General features: G+C 34.7%; 1 protein-coding gene and 1 long non-coding RNA gene across 3 annotated transcripts; one reads left to right on the forward strand and one right to left on the reverse strand.

Annotated features, from left to right (window-relative positions):
* Positions 1-597: 597 nt before the first annotated feature.
* Positions 598-12,835, reverse strand: LOC115217622 (UDP-glucuronosyltransferase 2B15-like). Of its 2 annotated transcripts, none has more exons than XM_029787373.2 (2): positions 12,540-12,835; positions 598-2,200 (listed from the first exon to the last, which is right to left on the reverse strand). In XM_029787373.2, exon 2 carries the CDS (start codon positions 2,161-2,163, stop codon positions 649-651), a length of 1,515 nt encoding a protein of 504 aa, XP_029643233.1. In that variant the 5' UTR covers positions 2,164-2,200; positions 12,540-12,835; the 3' UTR covers positions 598-648. The 2 variants fall into 2 exon arrangements, with proteins under 2 accessions (XP_029643233.1, XP_036363373.1); XM_036507480.1 differs by having other exon boundaries at positions 12,570-12,834.
* On the forward strand, positions 2,756-19,124 carry LOC118765420. Its single transcript, XR_005001283.1, has 3 exons — positions 2,756-3,280; positions 14,359-14,414; positions 18,942-19,124. It is a non-coding gene; the product is annotated as an uncharacterized LOC118765420 (long non-coding RNA).
* The last annotated feature ends 2,094 nt before the right edge of the window (positions 19,125-21,218 follow it).

Genomic DNA, 21,218 nt, shown 5'->3' on the forward strand with positions numbered 1-21,218 from the left:
GCATGTAAAAAGCACCATTCGAGTGTGGCCAATCCCAGTGCCGGTGGCACATAAAAAGCACCATTTGAACGTGGTTGTTGCCAGTGCTGCCTGACTGGCTCCCGTGCCAGTGGCACATAAAAAGCACCATTCAAGTGTGGTTGATGCCAGCACCACCTAACTGGCCCTCATGCCGGTGTCACATAAAAAACACCCACTACACTATCAGAGTGGTTAGTGTTAGGAAGGGCATCCATATGTAGAAACTTTGCCTGATCAGATTGGAACCTGGTGCAGCCTTCTGGCTTGCCAGATAATGTCAAACCGTCCAACTCATGCCAGCATGGAAAGTGGACATTGAATGATGATGATGATACATATAGATTAGTGGAGAGTATAAACATCACCAATGAAAATAGTGGTTTTGAATTATAAAAATCCCCTGACTAATATTTGTTCTGCCCAAGTTTCAGAGATAATCTCTTGTCATTGTAGCTGTCAGAAATGCTGAAGGCCAGTGACTTGATCACCCTAGAATCCAGTAACCAATGGTATTCTACTTCCCCATATGTGATACAATTTGAAATATCAAAAGAAAAAATTATTTAAGGAAAAGGATTTTACTATTTTATTGATAAAGTTTTTATAATTGTAAAATTATTTTTTATTTTAATCCATTTTCTTCTTTTTTACACAACAACATCGGTAACATTTTTGAATGACAAATTTTACCAAACACAGTGAGACAATAATTACAGTCAGAAACACAGCATATATATCCAGCATGAGAAATTGGTAAAGCGGCATAGACTGAAAGGGAGATCTGATGTAATTTCCACCATATTTAATCACATTGTCTATATAGCGTGCACCTTTAGCTGCAGGACTTTCTGGACGAGAACGGAATATTTCACTTGCTTGTTTAATCTTGTTTTTATATTTGGGATTTACAATCAGTTCATTAATGGTTGAAACAAGCTCATCTTTAGTGTAATTAAACATATCCATCGAGATTCCATATCCCTTTACTTGCATTCGGTGACCATTGTGAAACTGATCTGCAAAGACTGGAAAACCAAGCATAGGCACTCCATGGTAGAGAGCCTCAAACTGACCATTACTACCACAATGTGTAATAAAGAGTTTTGTTTTTGGATGACCCAAAAGATCATTTTGCGGTAGCCATTTTGTTACAAAAATGTTTGGAGCTAAATACTTTGAAGGTGATAGTTTCCAAATCACATCATATTTTATTGCTTTAAAAGCCATCTCCATCTTTTGTATATGTTCTTCTGGTACTTTACTGACAATACTTCCAAAAGAAACAACAATGAGTCCATTCTTAGATTTTTCGACAAATTTTTTGACATCACCTTCTAATGGAGCTGCTTTACGTGTTGACACGCCACCAATATATTTAACATTTGGAAGTGCTGGCAGAGGCTGGCTCAGTAAAAAATCAGTTTCAGTTAAATACAATTCTGCCTGGTGTAAGAGACTACGAAATGAAATATCAGGTTTCTCTGGAGCGTATTCTTTAACACTTCTTGAAGGCATGCCCCTTGGCTTTGCAAAATACATGTAATATGCTCCAACAGCACCTTTCAACCTTTGAAAAAACGTAATTTTGTTGGGGTCTTGAAAACCTATGGAAGTGAAAACAGCTGGAAGCCAGGGATCTCGACTAAGAATTGGTGGTCCAGGATTGATACCTAGAAACACAAATGGTATGGATAATCTATAAGGAATTATTGCCAAACAATTACTCATAAAGACAAAGTCTATCACAGCTATGGAAGCATTTACCTTCTTCAAATATTGGAACCAATCTTCATCTAAAAGAAGATTATCACAGACTTCATCCATAATTTCAAATATATCCTTCATTGTAGAGTTCCCACTCAAAAAATAGTTGAGGGTTGTTTCAAAAAATTTGTTAACATTGTGATCATCTTTCATCTTCAAAAGTTCAACACCTTTGAATGACTGAAACATTTTTGCCATTTTATCTGGCATCGGAAAATAACTGGTGTGACCATATTTGCTCAGCTCACTCCCAACATAAGCCAAGCTCTGTAAGTGACTAAAGTATGGCCATGAAAGTAGCAGGACATTATCGGCTTTGGTATATTTCACTCCAGCTGAAATGCTGAATACAATTAGGCTAAACCATATTAGGTTCATTGTACTTTTTGGGTAGATATCTTGTTGATGGATATTTCTGTAAATAAAACAAAAATTTCAATTCAGAGGAAATAAAACAAAATTTAAGTTATTATTCATTAGATCATCATCATTATTTCTGAAAGTTATCATCATTACATGTTGGAAATACACATTTTTTGGGTAAACAAAAAGATATGTGTAGTGGTGAAGCCAACCACTTTACAAACAGTATTTAGCACATTTTGTCATGACACCAGCACTAGAGAAGTTGTTTCATTCTTGACGAGGCTAAAGTATTCTTTCCACTCTACATTTTCTTCATTCATTCACTAACACTGGAAACTTATCTTATCTTTTGGCAGCAACAGAAAGATCAACTGTTTTGTCCCAAGCAGACAGAAAAGTTATGTAAGACAATCAGAGCAAGAAGGTGATGGAGGAAGAAATAAAGGAGGGGAGAGAAAATAACAGCAGTGGGAGTGTGATAGAGGAAGAAGCACAGGAAGAGAGCAATAGAAGTAGGAAGGTGATACAGGTAGGAAAGTGTTTGGGGTGGGAGGGTGATAGAGGAGACAATAAAGGAGAAATGGTAGTAGTGGGAGAGTGAGAGAAATAGGAAAGCAAGAGAGAAAGAGCAGGAAGATGATAAAGGACAAAGTAAAGGAAGAGAAACAATGATAGACAGCTACATGATGTCTCTTGGTAAGGAGCTTAAGGAGCAAACAGCATGAGTGGTATGATTAAGGATGAGAGAAAATAACAGAATTACAGAGTTGGTCAAAGATTTGGAGAATAAAATTCCAGACAAGAAAGTAAAGTCTAGAATTGAAAGGCCTTAAAGAAAACTCAGCAATGGTTAAAATTTTATTAAATCATAAAGGCCTGAGCCTAAAACTATCAGGAAAATTGTCAAGATTTGATAAGAAGAAAAGAGAAGAAATTTTGTGTTGTATTAAATGTAAACTGGAACTGCACAAGTGGTATAGTGAGAACACAAATAGATGAACAGCATAGGTAGTAGATGCACAGGTACAATAGATTCTTTGAAATGTGCGGTGGGAGTGATGGTTCTGAAAACATAGCAGTCAGAAAGAGAATGGTTTGGAATAAGTTAGAGTTATTTTCTCAGCTAGTGGTAAGTGTTTCTCTTTGTATTCATAGAGTTCATTCCATGACACTTTGCCCTCATCCAAACAATAATGGTTAAAGACATGCATGCATCCATGCCAGCATATCTGTATCATTAAAAATGCTGACAATTTTATTAATGACAGAAAATGGTGCAGCCATTCAAAACAATGATAGAAACTATTGATAAATTCCTTACCTAAAGACTTAGCACTTTTTATTTAACAGTAAAATACTACAAATTATTCATAAAATTGACAGTGCTTTTTATATCAATGAAACTTTTTATAACAAATCTTTTAATGAGTGTGTGTAAGAAAGTAAGTATTAAACTATTTTCTTTTGCTTGAAAGCATTTTTTCTGAAGCAACTACCATTGCGTTCTGTGAGTCATTGGTTTTTATCTTTTTCCATTTAATCATGATACCTCTCACTTTATGCAATTTTAAAACTGCTATTACAATAAGCACAGGTATGGCTGTGTGGTTAAGAAGCACCTTTTGCAAAAATGTGATTTCTGGATTAGTCCCACTGTGTGGCACCTTGGACAAGTGTCTTCTACTATAGCTCTAGGCTAACCAGTTCCCTGAGAGTGGATTGGTAGATGAAAATATGTGAAAATCATATATATATATATATACACACACACATACAAGCATACCTCACCCTACGTCGTTAATTAATTCCAAGAAATATGACTTCAGTCGAATTAACTTGTCTCTAGGCTAGGCCGAATTTACTTGTCTCTAGGTTAAACTGATAATAACCATTCCCAGTTCTGTACTTCATTTATGAAAGTATTTTCAGTATTACATGGTTAATAAAAACCTATTTTAAGGTAACAAAAAAGTAAATTTTATTTATTAAAATACAGTACAGTAAAAAAAAAAAAGGTAATATAAACTTACAAATATAATTTGGCAGTGTTTACTGTACATTGCAGATGCCTGATTTATGAATGCAGTTTGCAATAAGACGTTATAAAATAAAAGCTTTTTTAAGCTTAAAAAAAACAAATTCAGCAATATATTATTTTGCAATAGTAAAACAAACTAAATTATCTTAAACTTACCAATATGTACATACAATTTGGTGGTTTACATTGCGGAAGTAGATGGCTGTGGATCGTCAACATCAACAGCTGACTCTTGGCTGTTCTTGTTCAGTGCACTTAAAAAAACGGTTGAGAGTTCCTTGAACTATCTTCTTCTTTTCCTCAAGGATTACATTAAAAGGAGCAAAAGCTTTGTGACAAGCCCCCATAATTTTCAGAAAAGCGTTGAGCATTTGGATCCATACCCTTGAACATAGAAAGACCTTTTTCAATATATGCAATTGCTTGCTGTATTTTCTTAATGGTTAAGTGATGTGGCTCAGGTTTGACTTCCACTTTTTAATTTTGTTGCTTGTGAAGCTCTATCAAATCCTCGTTCATCAGGGTTTGCTTGTCTTTTCCAAATAAATCTGTGAAATCTTCCTCCTCCAAATCCATTTCCAGTTCTTTGCTCATAATCACCAATGTTTTGTTGATGGCAACATTACCAAACTCCTTAAAATCATTCATGAATTGTGGGCATAGCTTCTTCCATATACTATTCCTGGCCATACTCTGTACGTCATTCCTTGCCACTGCTATTTCTGTACAGCCTTGTAGATATCGTATCTCTTCTAAAAGTCATGAAGTGTGATGGACTCATCAAGATCAGTTACAGCTATTGCTTGCCACAGAGTATGCTTCATATAGCAAATGCTTGAAGATAGCAATTATTCCTTGATCCATTGGCTGCAGAAGAGATGTGGTGTTTGAATGAGGTATACAACAGTAGCATTAGGGTCAAAATCTACAATGTTTTACAGGTGTCCAGGAGTATTATCTAAGATAAGTAAAACCAAGGAATCCTCTTCTCCTTACAGTACTTCTCTGCTACTGGGATAAAATAATTGAAGAACCAATCTTCAAAAACAAGAACAGTAAACAATGCTTTTGAATTAGCCATCCATATAACAGGGAGAGATGCCTTGGGTATGTTTTTTCAGGGCACAAAGGCTGTGTGCATGATACACAAGCAATGGCTTTAACTTAAAATCTCCTGCACAATTACCTCCCAACATAATGGTCACATATTCTTTTGAGACCTTGTAGCCTGGAATAGTTTTCTCCTCCTTGGAAATGAATGAACAGTCTGGCAATTTTTTCCAATACAATCCAGTTTTGTCTACATTAAAAATCTGTTTGGGAAGAAACCGGTTTTCTTCAATGACTTTCTTTAATGCATTAGAAATTCCACTGCTGCTTGTTCATCAGCTGATGCACTTTCATCTTGCTTCTTAATGGAGTGATAACTTCTTTGCTCCTTAAATCTCATGAACTATCCTTGACTTGCCTTGAACTCTACATCTTTCTCATCTGATATTTTTTCTTCAGTCCACAAACAAAGACAATGCTTTCTCTTGAATGATTTCTTGACTAATAGTAGTATGCTGACAATTCAACCTAACAATCCAAAGAGAAAAGAAGACTTTTCATTTCTTCAAAGATTTTGCCTCTTTTCTTGTTGATGACAGTGTTCTTCATTCCTGGGGCATCAGATTTGATATGTGCTAAAATCTTGTCCTTATTGTGTATAATTGTCGATACAGTCTTCTGGCTCACCCCAAAAACCTACCACTTTTTCACCTTTCTCGTGGCATTTTATCACAGCCAGTTTATCTTCCAGCGACACTTTGCATTTTCACTATGAATTTTCTTAGGAGTCATAGTGGCAAAAAATAAAGTCACAAATGAATGAGAAAGTAGCTGATAAGCAGATGCAAACAAATCTGAGTTCAAAACAGTAGCAGGAATCATGAGTGACAATGACGCCTAACAGTAGATATTGGAACTACAATGCAATATGAGCTCTGAAAGAATGATAAATAAGACAAACACATCTAATTTCATGATTTCGTTCACTAAGCTACACTACTTTACGGTGTATCTAAACATTTACTGTATGTATTTTGATATGACTTTATATGCTTTTATTCTTATTTATTGTACCGTAACATGATTTTATGTGCTTTTAATGGTTTTCTAGTGATTTTACGATTCCAATATTTGTGGCAGACAGTAAAATGACAACTTGATTTTTATTTTTCCATATAATTGAGAATGACTTAAATCGAAATGACTCAAGCTGAGGTATACTTGTATAGTGGTTGTTACTTTCTGTTGCTTCCTTTCTATCGTTTATCACCACATTCTCCCTCTTTGTTTCTCTCTCCTTTCTCTCTCACTTTCCCACTCTCATACACTTTCTTTCTCTCAGACTCTTCCTTGCTTTCTCTTACTCTCTATCTTTCTCTATGTATCTCTCTCCCATTTATAAACAACAAAAGATCTTGAGTAAGTTGAGAAAGAAAATATTTTGAAAGATCAGTCATAAATATCAGGCAGTGACAACGGAAAAGTCTGCTTCAAGGCAGACAGCAAAACACTAACATTTAAAAGGGACAGACGACCTTGCGAGCTGAATAAAAAAAAAAAATTGGAAACCAAAGTTTGAAGGGATAGAATCTGAGGATAGTAGAGTCACTATGGCTGGCATTTCTTAACGACGGACAGCAACGTAGTGGCAGTTTAACGGCTGGCGTAAAATTTTGAACTTGATGTAAAAGAAAATTCCTAAACACCAAGTTTTGAAGTGATTCTCTCTTGCGACAGTAGACTCACCATGGCAGGCATTCAAAACTTCTTCATGACGGACGGCAACACATTGACGATTAAAAGGCTGGCGCAATTTTTAGCTTGATGTAACAGAGAATTCCTAAACACCCGCTCCTGTAAATTTTAATCCCCTTCCAGCCCCATTTAGACCCCTTTTCACATTTTGGTTAATATAACCCGATTTCATTCGGGTCTACTCGGGCCACATTTTATAAGATGAGGAATTTTGTCCTAGAGGTCACGCCTTTAATTTCAGGAAAAAAATACTTGCCATGCAAAGTCGCCAGCACTTTTAACATAGGTGTGCATATTTTCAGCTCAACCGACCACATAATGCACACATTATATATATATATATATATATATATATATAGGCGAGCTGGTAGAAACGTTAGCACGCCGAGCGAAATTCGTAGCCGTATTTCGTCTGTCGTTACGTTCCGAGTTCAAATTCCGCCGAGGTCGACTTTGCCTTTCATCCTTTCGGGGTCGATAAATTAAGTACCAGTTACGCACTGGGGTCGATGTAGTCGACTTAATCCCTTTGTCTGTCCTTGTTTGTCCCCTCTGTGTTTAGCCCCTTGTGGGTAGTAAAGAAATATATATATATATATATATATATATATATACGCATTATATATACAAATGTATACTATATATATATAAAATACAGATATATACACTTTGTATATATATATATATATATATATATATATATATATATATATATAATGTATATATACAAAGTGTATATATCTATATTTATATCTATATTATATATATATATATATATATATATATATATATATATATATATAAATACAGGTATATACACTTTGTATATATACATTATATAAACATATTTATATGTATAGAACACACACACACACACACACACACACACATATATATATATAAATTAACCCAATAAATATCCGATTCATAATATTTGTTCTTATGATTGTGTGGTGGTGGTGGCGATAATAATTCTCTCTATAAATGAAGACAGACGTAGAGAGAGAGGGGGATGTGGGCGAAAGAGTGAAGGCGGTGAGGGAAAGGTAGTAGACGCTGTCAAACGACGTTCTAGAGAGAAAGTGAAAGGAAGGGAGGGAAGAGAGAGAGAGACGGAGGAAGACAGGCAGATAAGAGAATGAGAGAAGACTTGTCAAAGTGTGCGTTTTTTGCCCTAGTAACCACACTTTTTAAGATAGGGATTTCTAACCTAGCCCACTCACATCCTCACCTTATTTTACATGTCCCTGTAAATTTTGGAGTCAATCCGACGGGATCTAGTACCCTTTAACCCGTTCCAATGCCAAAACCAGACAAACACTTTTCGCATTTCAGATTTATAGATATTGATGATATGATATATATATATATATATATATACACACGTGGCTTGGTTGTTAGGGCATTGGTGAAGGCACGTGGCTTGGTGGTTAGGGCATTCGGTCGTGAGTTCAATTCCTAGTGATGCGTGTCCTTTAATTAGACACTTTATTTCACGTTGCTCCAGTCTACTCAGCTGGGACCCTCATTGGGGTGTACACATCTGTAGTTATGCCTTAGAGTTAATGTTATCAAGTAAGCCCCTCTCTTCAAAATTATTGATCAATAAATTTGAAGGGAGGGGCTTAGTTGATAATATTAACTCTAAGGCATAACTACATATGTGTACCCCCTCGGTCTAAGACTTTGTTGCCTCATAACTTCCAGAAATTTTCAACAAATACCACTTAGATGCTGTGGATTCAGAGTATATGAGGATCTATGGGAAAAAAATTTCTCGAGGGGGTGGGCAGAGGATTAAGAAGACCAAATAAGTTGGAACTACGGAGATTTTCCCCATTTTTAATTTCATCACAGCATTCGAAATGATGAAGGTAATCTTTTTATAAAAAAAAGTTTATAAAATTTTTTTACAATCCCCACCTCACTCCGGACCGATTTTGGTCAATTTTCTTGCACTTAAAAACCATGGGAGGAACTTTTTCGGAAAAATAAAAAAATGTAAATATTTTCAGAGGAAAAGTTGTACGATTCAAGGAAGCTTTGGCTGTTGTTTCTAGCACATTCCAAGATGCTGAAGTAACATATGCGTGGTAAAAAAAAAACTGGAATTTAAATTTTTACTACCATCTCAATCAAGTGAAGTTGTGTATATGAGTAAGAAAAAATATTGGTTAATGTTTACATCTTGACCCGGAAATAAAAATCCCCTCCCCCCAAAAAAGTACTGGAATGAGTGTAAAACAATGTGTAAGAAATGAATATGAAAAATAAAATGCGTGCAAAGCAACGGGAGGGTGGGGAGAGGACTTCGGAAAATTCACAAAATCCAAGTTTTTCCCTCATATATATATATATATATATATATATATATATATATATATATATATATATATATATATATATATTACTAGCATTAAAGACCCGTCGTTGCCGGGTCATAGTGCTAGTGCATGTATATATGTGTACATATTACATGTACATCTATATATATATACATCTACACATAAAATGCAAAATACAAAGTTATATCTTGATATCGCTAGTGATAACAATACTCAATATATAACAGACTGGAATTGTTAGCTCTTCTTTTTTCTCTACATTGTATACTTTATAGACAATAGTCTTTTCTTTAATTTAATTTTTTATTATCCATTTGGACTATTCCATTTCTGCACGCTAATTATATTTTTAATTTATTCCCATTCATGTGAAACCAATTATTCAAGTGCAAATCATTGATGCAATTTTATACTAATTGCTATTTTTACTTTTGTATGTTACGATTATATTATATTTTAGTTTGATTTTAATTATTACTTACTACATATAATTCAATTGTTATTATTATTTTTATTGTTAAAGTGAAAGCAGCTGACATAAAACAGAGAAATATTTTTGTTTCACTTTTAACATGTAATACTGAAATAGTGGAGAATATATGATATTGCTATGGGCTCGCTCTAGGCAAGAAGTTGAACATTTTTTTTGCCCATGAAACTACATGGACCCTAAGTAAGGCATGTGTAAAATTTGAATGAAATTGGTTGTGTAGTTCTCTAGTTTTAGGGAATCGTAGTGGAGAAGATATGATATTGCTGTGGGCTCGCCCTAGGCAAAAAGTTAAAAATTTGTTTTGCCGATGACACTCCCCAGACCCTAAGTAAGACATGTGTAAAATTTGAATGAAATTGGTTGTTTAGTTCTCAAGTTTTAGGGTAACACACAGACAGACAGACACACATTTCTTTACTTGAAGAAATGGACCCTAGGAATAATAATAATAATGATAATAATATTATTAGTAGCAATAGTGGCAATGGTAATAGTAATGATGGTAATATTAATGTATGTATATTGCTGTATATTATTATGTATATGTATATATATATATAGGAGTATGGGTATATGCATTCATATGTATGTGTATATTATATATTATGGGTATGTACCCACTCTTGTATGGGTGTACCTCCTCTGATATTCATATTTAGTTTAGTTTGTACTTTATAATCTCTGAAGAGGCCTTGGGATATTTTTGTAAGTGTCTCATTTATTAACTTATCACACATGGCTAATATGAGCATAATGAGATACCCATATCTACATGGCTGAAACAGCTGTAAGATGTAGTTTATATTTATATTTGTATTTATTTATATTCACTTATACATACTGTACTTAATGTATCATATTAATCATTGATGCACATTGTTTTGTTCTATACTATTATGTTTGACCTTGATGTTCATATGTAGTGGTTTAATAAATTATGAGATTGAGTATTATCTGGTAGTTTATTATTGATTAAGGTGTATTTCTCCATTTTCTTATTTTGTATATATATATATATATATATGTGTGTGTGTGTGTGTGTGTGTGTGTGTCGTCTGTGTGTATATGTGTATGTATATATATGTATACATGTATGCATATATGTATCTCTCTCTCTCTCGCTCTCTCTCTCTCTCTCTCTCTCTCTCTCTCTCTCTCTATATATATATATATATATATATATATATATATATATATATATATATATAGGGAGAGAGAAAGTAATAACGAGTGAATGAGAATAACGACGAAGGATTAAAAAATAATTGAAAATGAAATAAAACTGAAGCCAAAACATTAAAAAATATTGAAAGTGGGTAGAAATAAACACTACGGAGTGTAGTAGTACTATCCTAGGGTATCTGTAGAAAGTTGAATGTGATTTCGGAATATAACAAGGAAATAAGGACCTTGGGAATTTTCCGAAAGTCCTCTCCCCACCTCAAGATTTTCCCCACAAATTACTTTATAGTCATAATGTATATCGTTTCAAAGGTATTTATATAAAATTTCATTGAAAAAAACCCATTTTCCTAAAAGTTATAAGGGAAAAACTCGGATTTTCTGAATTTTCCGAAGTCCTCTTTCCACTTCACTTGGAAAAGATTTTCCCCACAAATTTCTTTATAATTGTAATGTATGCCGTTTGAAAGGTATTTCGGATCTTTTCGGTTTGATCGGCAGTTTTTTCTAGCGGTGTCATATGAAATTGTCACCCATAATTATGACACTATCGATCTATTGCATTTCAATCTGTTTTAGGGTTAGGGTTAGGGGTGGGGGAAGGGTTTCTTTTTTTTCTTCAGAAATGTAAATAAACCAAATCTGTTTCTTAAACGAGGGACATATTCATACGGCACAGAATGTTTTCATCTCAACAGACGTCATTGATTGGTTGAAATTGCAGAAATTGAAGAAAAAAACAACAAATATCTTACAAAAGAGAAAAAGATGTTTTATAAACACATTCTACCTGTATACGAAGTTTAAAAGTGTTAAGTTACATGGAAATTATTTTGAAAAACTGTCGATCAAACCGAAAAGATCCGGTATTTCTATAAAATTTCATTGAAAATACGCCGTTTTGCTAAAAGTTATGGGAGAACAGCTCTTCAAGTTTAAAATGAGACTTTGCGGGTATAAATAATTTCGTTATATCTATATCCCACAACACATAAATGCCTAAAAATAGAACAGGCACACACAGAGACACAGACAAAAACAAGCACGCACACACAACCCATTAGCTTTCTTCTCCTCCTCCCATTTCAGGAACTTTCTGGAAGTTATGAGGGGAAAAAATCGGATTGTGTGAATTTCCCGAAACTCCTCTCCTCACCCCTTCGGAGAAATTCTTTCCCATAAATCCTTATATACTCTGAATCCACGGTACCTAAGTGGTATTTGTTGAAATTTTCATGAAAAAGGATTCATTTTTCTGGAAGTTATAAGGCAACAAAGTCGTGGGAAGGGGTACACATATCTAGTTATGCCGACTCCAATATATTACGACTCTTTCTAACTCGAAAGGATGAAAAGGAAAGTTGATATGAAGGCGATATTTAAACTCAGAACGTAAAGAGACAGAGGAAATATTATCCAACAGAAGGATGGGGTAGCGAAAGACAAGCACGAATATCTGCTTACAGGTCAACGGGATCAGAAATGAGCTGGAGTTAAATAATAAAATCAACCACGATATACTTACAAAGAAAGTTAAGCGGTTAAAAAACAGAACAGTAGAGTGGGTGTGGTCGACTGTTCATCAGGTACTTGCTGGCACCACACAGTGATAAAACGCACCGTAAAACGCCTCTGTTTATAGCCTAGTTTTCTTCGTAAATACTAAAATAGTTTGAAACACTACACTAAATATAAAGCAGTTTGATAGTAGAGGGACTGCTGATAAATATACAACTATGAAGGGAGGTAATGGGGCAAACATGAGTAAAAGTTGGAAATATATTTGCTTGAGTGCATTTTAATTAGATCCCATCGTATGAAAAGTTCTGCTTAAACGAAGCGAGACGAAATGTTGTTAACCAATGGGATCTTTTCCCGGCAAATCCTACCAATGTAGGCATGTGTATATATTTGTCTCTTATCTATAAGACATGCTGTCTTATTACTTTATTATGCACCTACATATGTATATTATGCATCTGTTGAAATGTGTTGTGTGTGTGTGTGTGTGTGTGTCCATGTATGTTTAATTATTGGGTTGGCAAGAAAGTAATTTCGTTTTTCGCAAATAGATAGGATTTTGGCAAAATTACGGCATGACTACCATTACTGTCAAACTGAAGCACGTGCTTTTGTTTACATTTAAAGAAGATCGTCGCTTTCCGTAAATTAAAAGAAATTTATTATATATGTGGGGTGGAGGAAGGGTATCCTTTCAAGTCGGCGTAAAAGCGAGACAGAGAGAGCGCGATTGGGTCGGGGAAGTTCTTTTGAAGTTGGCGTTCCGTCTGTGTGTGTGTGTGTGTGTGTGTGTGTGTGTGTGAGTTACAATTTTGTTCCGGCTGCTAACTTTTTCTGTTGGCGGTTTAATGATCAGATTCATAGATGCGTTTTATTAATATTTTTTCGTTTATATTATTAGTTTTGAATATAAATACAGGCCCGTAATTCAATTCTTGTTAGTATGAATCAAGAAGCCCTTAGATGCAGAGGCGTTTGGAACTTAAAATCTTTCAGTTTATTTTTCCGATTCACTCCAACTTCAAAAGATCTGATTTCCCCTCAACACCATATGTAAAAAATTTAAAAAATTTATGGAAATCGACGATCATCTTCACAAATGTAAATAAACACACGTGGTTTGTAACTAGCAGTCGTGTGTTCTTGTAACGAAAGATCGTCAGGATTTTTTTAATGACTTTCGCCAACGTTATAATATTTCCCTTTTGACATTTGATTGCTATCCCTTCCCCTTCCCTCGACGAAACCTGGGAACATATTAATTGCATCTTAGTGGGAGCAGCATTATTAATGTTGCCAATATAAAATCACAATTTTATGCTAAATTTCAGTAGAATAAAATGTCAAAAAATACTTTTAAAATGGTAGATAAGAAAGAACAGAATGTTACAGTTCAAATATGAGGTGTGTGTGTGAGGCATAATGGGTAAATGGGTAACATAAGTAATTTCTAATTTCTTGTTATATTTTCCTTACCCATTTGAAATAATTACATTGCAAGTATTACATCACCATCTTGTATTCTTGCATCATCGTTGGGAATAAAAATTGGTCAGCATCATTGTTGTTGAAATTGAGAAAGTTTGAAACAGTCAGATACTTTGTTTATCGAGAAACTTTTCTTCAGCTTTCATCTGGTTGCTAATAAAATACCCAACTAATATTTTGTTCTTAACATTCAAAATTCTTTACTCTGTTAGATTTCAAGTCAATTTTTCCCACACTAATGTCTAATTTGATAGTTTACAATTTTTAAAACATGATGTCTTAAGTGGGACAAAGTGAATAATGATTAATTTCTATTTTTTTTTTCTTTTTAATAGAATGGTACCTAAATATATCAGGAAGAGAGCCACTCTAACAGATCATGAAGAAGCTAGTGAGAATATTTTTATGTTGAGTTTTTAGATTTAGTCAAGCTTTGCTAATTTGCTATGTGCCAAGATCCTTTTTGATATGACCTAGATATTTTAAACTTTTGTTGCATTTCTGATCCATTTGATGTCTAAGGATGGATACTGATGCGTATGAATATTTTTCCAAATGTATATTTGAATAACTGACAAAGTAAATTTACCTTATCTTGGCTTACTCGTTTTGCCCCAGCTAAATTTGTCTTTCATATGCATGAAGAGAATGGAGATAATTTTCTGAAATAGTATTCTGAATATGTTATAGTGTTTTTAATGCATTTAGAGCTCATTTGCTTAGCTGATATAGTTTTTGTAAGATACTCTCTTTTAAATGTCTCAGTTATTTGACTGTGGCCATGCTGGAGCACTGTCTTTACTTGAAGAAATGGACCCTAGGACTTATTCTTTGTAAGCCTAGTACTATCGCAATCCTTAACATTTATGTATTAACCTTGTTGGGTACTTCACTAGCAGTATATTGGATATATGTTATCCCATGGAGGGTTGCATTTACAACCCCTATCTCAATTTGTATGTATATATATAAAGCTTCTTATCACACATGCATGTCTGTGCCTGTGAACAATTATAAACTGTTCTTTCTCGTCAAAAAGGTAGTAAATATTACTCATTGTGCCCCACCCTTATTATAATAAAGGGATTTTTTTTTACATTTTTAATTATATTCCTTAATCTATATTCAGCATTGATAAATAATTTCTTCATTTTCACAATTTCAGCTTCACTGATTTAATTTCACTTTCAATTTCTTTAATTTTAACTTCAGCTGCAGTCTCTGGGTCTTGACTTTTGTATACATCCAAGGTCCCAATCTTGTTAGATACAGGTTTTGAAATATCAAAAGTTTTGCAGCATTTGAGCTATCATTTTAGGTCATATTTTACAGAAAGCGTTGCCTGAAAGAATTTTAGTTGAACAAACTGACCCGAGTACTTACTTTTCTTTTAAGCCTGATACTTATTCTAATGGTCTTTTTTGCTGAACCACTAAGTTATGTGGATATAAATGCACCAATACTGATTGTCAAACAGAGGGGGGGGGGGGGACAAAGACACACACAAAACCCCTCCCCCACACATAGAATGGGATTCTTTCAGTTTTCATCTTCCAAATTCACTCACAAAGCTTTGGTTGGCCCAAGGCTATAATGGAAAACACTTGTCCAAGCTACTATGCAGTAGGACTCTCAGCAAATGAGACTGAACTTGGAACCATGTGGTTGGGAAGCAAACTTCTTACCACACAGCAATGCTGGTGCCTAATGGCAAATTTTGCAACATCCCTAAAATGATTTCCTCCAATGGCATTTTTATAAATCCAAAAATATAAACCTTAATACCTCAGTATTTTAGGTATTCATCAATTTAATTAAATGGATGCTATTTAAACTAAATTTCAATAGATGCAATTTTTTTTTCATTTAAATTCATTCCTTTTAAGACAGAAAAAATTGGCTCTTTTGAATGCTTCATAGTATTTTTTGCTGAAAACCATTTGATATTCCTCAGTATCTGAAAGGTTACTGGTAAACATTGCTTGAGCACTTTATACAGGTAGAGTAAAAATTGTTGTACTCTTTTATGAATATTATTTCCTTTGTTAGCTGTTACAGTCTTCTTGATTATCATTTCTGTTATCTTTCTCTTGAACCTGTTGCTTAAATTTGGTTTAGGATTAAAAATTTCTTCAATATACGCATTAGGACCAATTGTATATGTTAACAATACTACCATATTAGCAATAGATTTGAAAGATCTTCAAGTAACTTTGTTTTATCAACAGTTTGATTGAAACTTTTTGTTTGCTTCTTGAACATGTTTTAGAACTGGATACAAAAATAAAATGGAAATTCATTCCTAGGATCACAAAACATTTTGTATATTGTTTGAGCTGTAAAGCACTTTTCTTTTGGACTTGTAGTTTGGAAACAAGTTTATAATTCAAATTATAATGGCTTAAAATTCTACTTACAGCTGGTTCTTTTGAAAGCCACCTAGATGCATAAGAGTTTATAATCTTCAAGGGCTCCTTATCATTGATTGCAAAGTAAAACTGCTTGTAGGTTCTTTGACCAGTTGCAGAGTGAGAAATACTAAAAAGTCTAAGTTTCTAGGCAGGCATTCAGCACAAGTGAGGGATACTGACAACTGTAGAGAATGACATAAACATTTAGATAAAAGTAATGATGAAACTTCCTCTCTTAATTTCTGGAAAACACCATTGTTGATTTCTACTGTTACACTGGTATTGTTGGTTCCTATGGCCAGCAAATTTTATGTAGAGAACTCAGGTGTTGACATGAGTTATCTTTCCATCCCTGCATTTGGTTGGGGTTGAAAAAGTAACAATAAAGTACAAACTTTGGAGTATTGTGAAAGTGAAAGAAAAAAATTCAACAACAAGTGATAGTACTAAAAGGAAAGATGAGTAAAACAAGTAGAAAAAAAAGAAGAAAAAGAGAAGATAGAAAAAGATCAACTATTGTGAAAATGTTATAATCAGAGAAAAATGCTAAAAACATGTAAAATAAATGTTTTCAAAACTGTTAGTTTCCCTGCTAAATGCTAAGATAAAATGCTAGACCTTGCATTAAAAATGCTAAATTGGTAACATTAGACAGCATGTTGAAGTCACACAATTCATGGCTCTCTGCTCTTACATGATATAAATTTCCCCCTCCACATCACATAGAATTTGTGTCTCATGACTTTCTACATCACATGCCAGGAAGTTGACTCCACCACCTTTTTGGTGATGTTCTTCTTAGTTTCACTGGAGTGGCTGTTGATAATGTCTTGAGTTTTCAGCACCAGCTCAGCTATCTTGTTGACATTTGTTTACTGAGAATGTTTCTGTCTTTTAGCCATGGACAACAAGTTCTTGTTAGAGGCCTCCAACTTTTTCCTGTTCCTGAGCACAAAAGTTCCGACCATGTTCATGAAGCTGATGGTCTCCTTATCAATATAGTTAGTGGCTAGAGCCATCTGGATGGTATACTTTGTCAGAAACATTTATATGTATCAGCCATAGAATGTGTGAGATTTAGATCTTTTACTTGTATCAGTCATTAGACTGCAGCCATGCTGGGGGCACCACCTTGAAGAATTGTAATTGTTTAATTAATGATGAGTTGTTAAAGCTACAAATTTTGCAAATCAGGTTATCTACAAACATGCTAGCCTAATTTGTAACTGCTTTATGTAGCAACTGATCTCTGCTATTGATTAGGGAAGGAAGCTGAGCCATCTTCTCTGAGGAATGATCTACAAATTGTGAAATGCTTTGTCAGGAGACTCTGCTCTCTTGTTTCTATACATCAACAACATAGAAAGAATGGGCTTAAGTTAGGGTGAAACTGGAATTTATGTAAGTTCTTTTAGTTTATGCTGTGTTGTTCATAAAAAAGATGTACTTTAATATATTTACATATGTTGAGAGTTTAATCAAGTATATTCTGTGGTTGTATTGTTAAAACTATTGCTTGATTACAGGTTCAATCCTGTTCTGTTTTTGTCACTTAGTCAAACTGTGAGTGTGTGGTGGTGGGGTGAGGGGAGACCAGTACCTCTGGGTGTTTTTGAGTGTTAGGGGAAAGGGGAGGAAACACCCTCAATGAGAAACCTGGTCCAAATGTTTGCAAAAGGTACTTCAAGTGACAAGTGGTGGTGATGATAATGACAGTGAAGGGTGGTGGTGGTGGTTGTGGTATTAAACCATGACACAAATTAACTTAAAAGATGCAAATATTCGGAGCAGACATCTTGCTTCAATGTCCTTACAATTCCACCGTCCAGCCATCTGCGACTGATACTTTATTCTATTGACACCAGAATGCTAAAAGGCAAAGTTAACCTCAGCAAGATTTGAACTCAGAGTATAGAGATCTGGAACAATTACTGTTTGGCATTTTGTGCTCTGCTTCAGATATTTTACCACCGCCCCGCTCTACTAATCCATTGTACTACTCTGATAATACACCATACCTCCCTGTCATTCTGCTACATCCCTTTGCAAATTTGCAGTATCTCAGTCATTTAGGTTGGACAATATGTTGTTAGTAAAATTTGGCAGACGAAAACTGGGTGGTAGTTGCATGCAAGCACACGCATACGTGTGTATCTGTGCATGAATGGTTATAAAGTTCGCTTCCCAATTGTGAGACCTTGCCATTGCCTAGTATTGATTGTCTTTGACCCCTTCCTTCGATACGTGCCCCAGGAATACACAGCTCTTTACATGTCAATTCAAGAAGTAGGCTGTTCTATTGATCATGCAATTAAAAGTATTCAATGTCAAAACCATGAGAGATGCCATTTTAATATTTATGTATAGTGGCATCTCTTTTGCCTATGTATATCGAGGAAGAGTGTAACCAACTTTTTAAAAATTGGTTTACAACTGGTATTCTTTGAAAGTAATCTCTTGCGATGTTTGTTTTGCACTGTGTTATAGCCACTACCTCTCACCTTCAGAAATGCAGTAAACCAATCAGTTGCACCAATGAAAACCAAGGATGTTGAACAATTCCAAAACACAAGAGTATTATTATAGTAGATTATCTCGGTAACCATGGAAGCTATGAAAAATACAAAGCCCAGGATCATTTTACACATCTGTGTAAATTTTCGCGCAATTCCACCCAGCCGTTTGACCATGAATCCCAAGACAAGAAAGAATCGCCCATGCCAAATTTATATGTATAGGTATATACATATAAATTAAAAACATTGACATTTTATTCATTGTGAACTTGTGTGGCTTATTCACACTCAACTAATTTTTATTTTTTTATCTAGTTGCCACGAAGCTTCTCTCTTCTTCAAGGCAACTGTGAGTTTTTGAAAATAGGTAAGTCAACCAGATTAAACAAGATAAAAAATGAAAAAAAAACAATAACAAAAAAAAATATTTATACTGTTGAAATTATATGGGGATAATGATAAGGTGACCGTATTTATTTAAGTTGAATTTGTGTGTGGTTCTCCTCAGATACATCTGTGGTCTCCTAGAAACATGCTGCGGTTCCTCAAATGTCCCATTTTTCTATTTAAAGCACATACAAAAATGGTATAGTACATTTGGGCAGCCATATAGCTCACATAGTTGAGAATCGCTGATTTAGTAGTAGTAGTAGTAGCAGCAGCAGCAGCAACAGCAGCAGCAGCAGCAGCAGCAGTAGCAGTAGTAGTAGTAGTAGTAGTAGTAGTAGTAGGTGATAGTCGTTATTTAACCACAGGTCAGCCATGACCGAACAGAATATCTTCAGAAGTTACAACTTCAGCGCTTACTTATGCATCAACATCCACAGCCTCCCGAAACTCAGAAGTGGAAGTTAGCAGCAGTTGAACCCCTGACCGTTTGAACCCATTCTTTCCTCAAGCATCGGAAGAGAAGGGGATCTTTTCCTTTTGAATGGCACTTTGTAACATAATTTCTAGGTAACTAAAAAGTTTTAAACTTCGTATACTGGTAGAATGTGTTTATAAAACATCATTTTCTCTTGGCTTTATTGAGAAAATTCTATAGTTTGTAAGATATTTCGTCTGAAATTACTCCCATTTCGGCAATTTTAACCAATCGCTGAAGTCCATTTAGGTAAATAACATTCTGTGCATAATGAATATGCCCCTCCTTTAAGAAACAGATTGGGTTTATTTACATTTGTGAAGAAAAAAAGATACCCTTCCCCAACCCCTTTTCAAAAGGAAAAGATCCAGAAAAGGCCCTCCATTATGGGCAAATAGTCTCTTATCTTCTTTATATATAAAAGTGAGGTTGTGTGCTCCTACGATTTAGATTCCTAACTACTCCCACATTTTGCGGTGCAGTTTAACCAAAACCGGGTATCTTATAGTCGTGATTCATATCGAGCCCTTCTGGGTATTAGCGCGCGTCTACGATGAGTCTAAGATTTAAAAAAAAATTACCATAATTTTTTCCCATTTTTAAAGCATTTTTGGCATATATAAGGGAAGTAACTCTCTAAAAATTTATTATTAAATCTCAGAAGGTAAAAAGCTACAGTAACACCCCTCCTTTGTGGTTAGCCATATTGAGATGGCTATTTTACTTTACATCTCTAAAAATGCTTATATAGTTATTTCCCTTACAAACCCGAGCAACGCCGGGCGATACTGCTAGTCATTATATATAAAAGTGAGGTTGTGTGCTGTCTGTCTCCTACGATTTAGATTCCTAACTACTCCCACATTTTGCGGTGCAGTTTAACCAAAACCGGGTATCTTATAGTCGTGATTCATATCGAGCCCTTCTGGGTATTAGCGCACGTCTACGATGAGTCTACGATTAAAAAAAAAATTTACCATCAATTTTTCCCATTTTTAATGCATTTTTGGCATATATAAGGGAAGTAACTCTCTAAAAATTTATTATTAAATCTCAGAACGTAAAAAGCTACAGCAACACCGTCCCCCTTTGTGGTTAGCCATATTGAGATGGCTATTATACTTTACATCTCTAAAAATGAGTATATAGTTATTTCCCTTACAAACCCGAGCAACGCCGGGCGATACTGCTAGTTATATATAAAACTAAAGTTGTGTGTGTCTGTCTACTCCGATTTAGATTCCTAACTACTCCCACATTTTGCGGTGCAGTTTAACCAAAACCGGGTACCTTATAGTCGTGATTCATATCGAGCCCTTCTGGTATTAGCGCGCGTCTACGATGAGTCTACGATTAAAAAAATTTACCATCAATCTTTCCGCATTTTTAATGGTTTTTGCTCG

This window comes from Octopus sinensis, linkage group LG11, assembly GCF_006345805.1.
Source record: "Octopus sinensis linkage group LG11, ASM634580v1, whole genome shotgun sequence".
In the NCBI taxonomy this organism is placed as follows: Eukaryota; Metazoa; Mollusca; class Cephalopoda; order Octopoda; family Octopodidae; genus Octopus; species Octopus sinensis.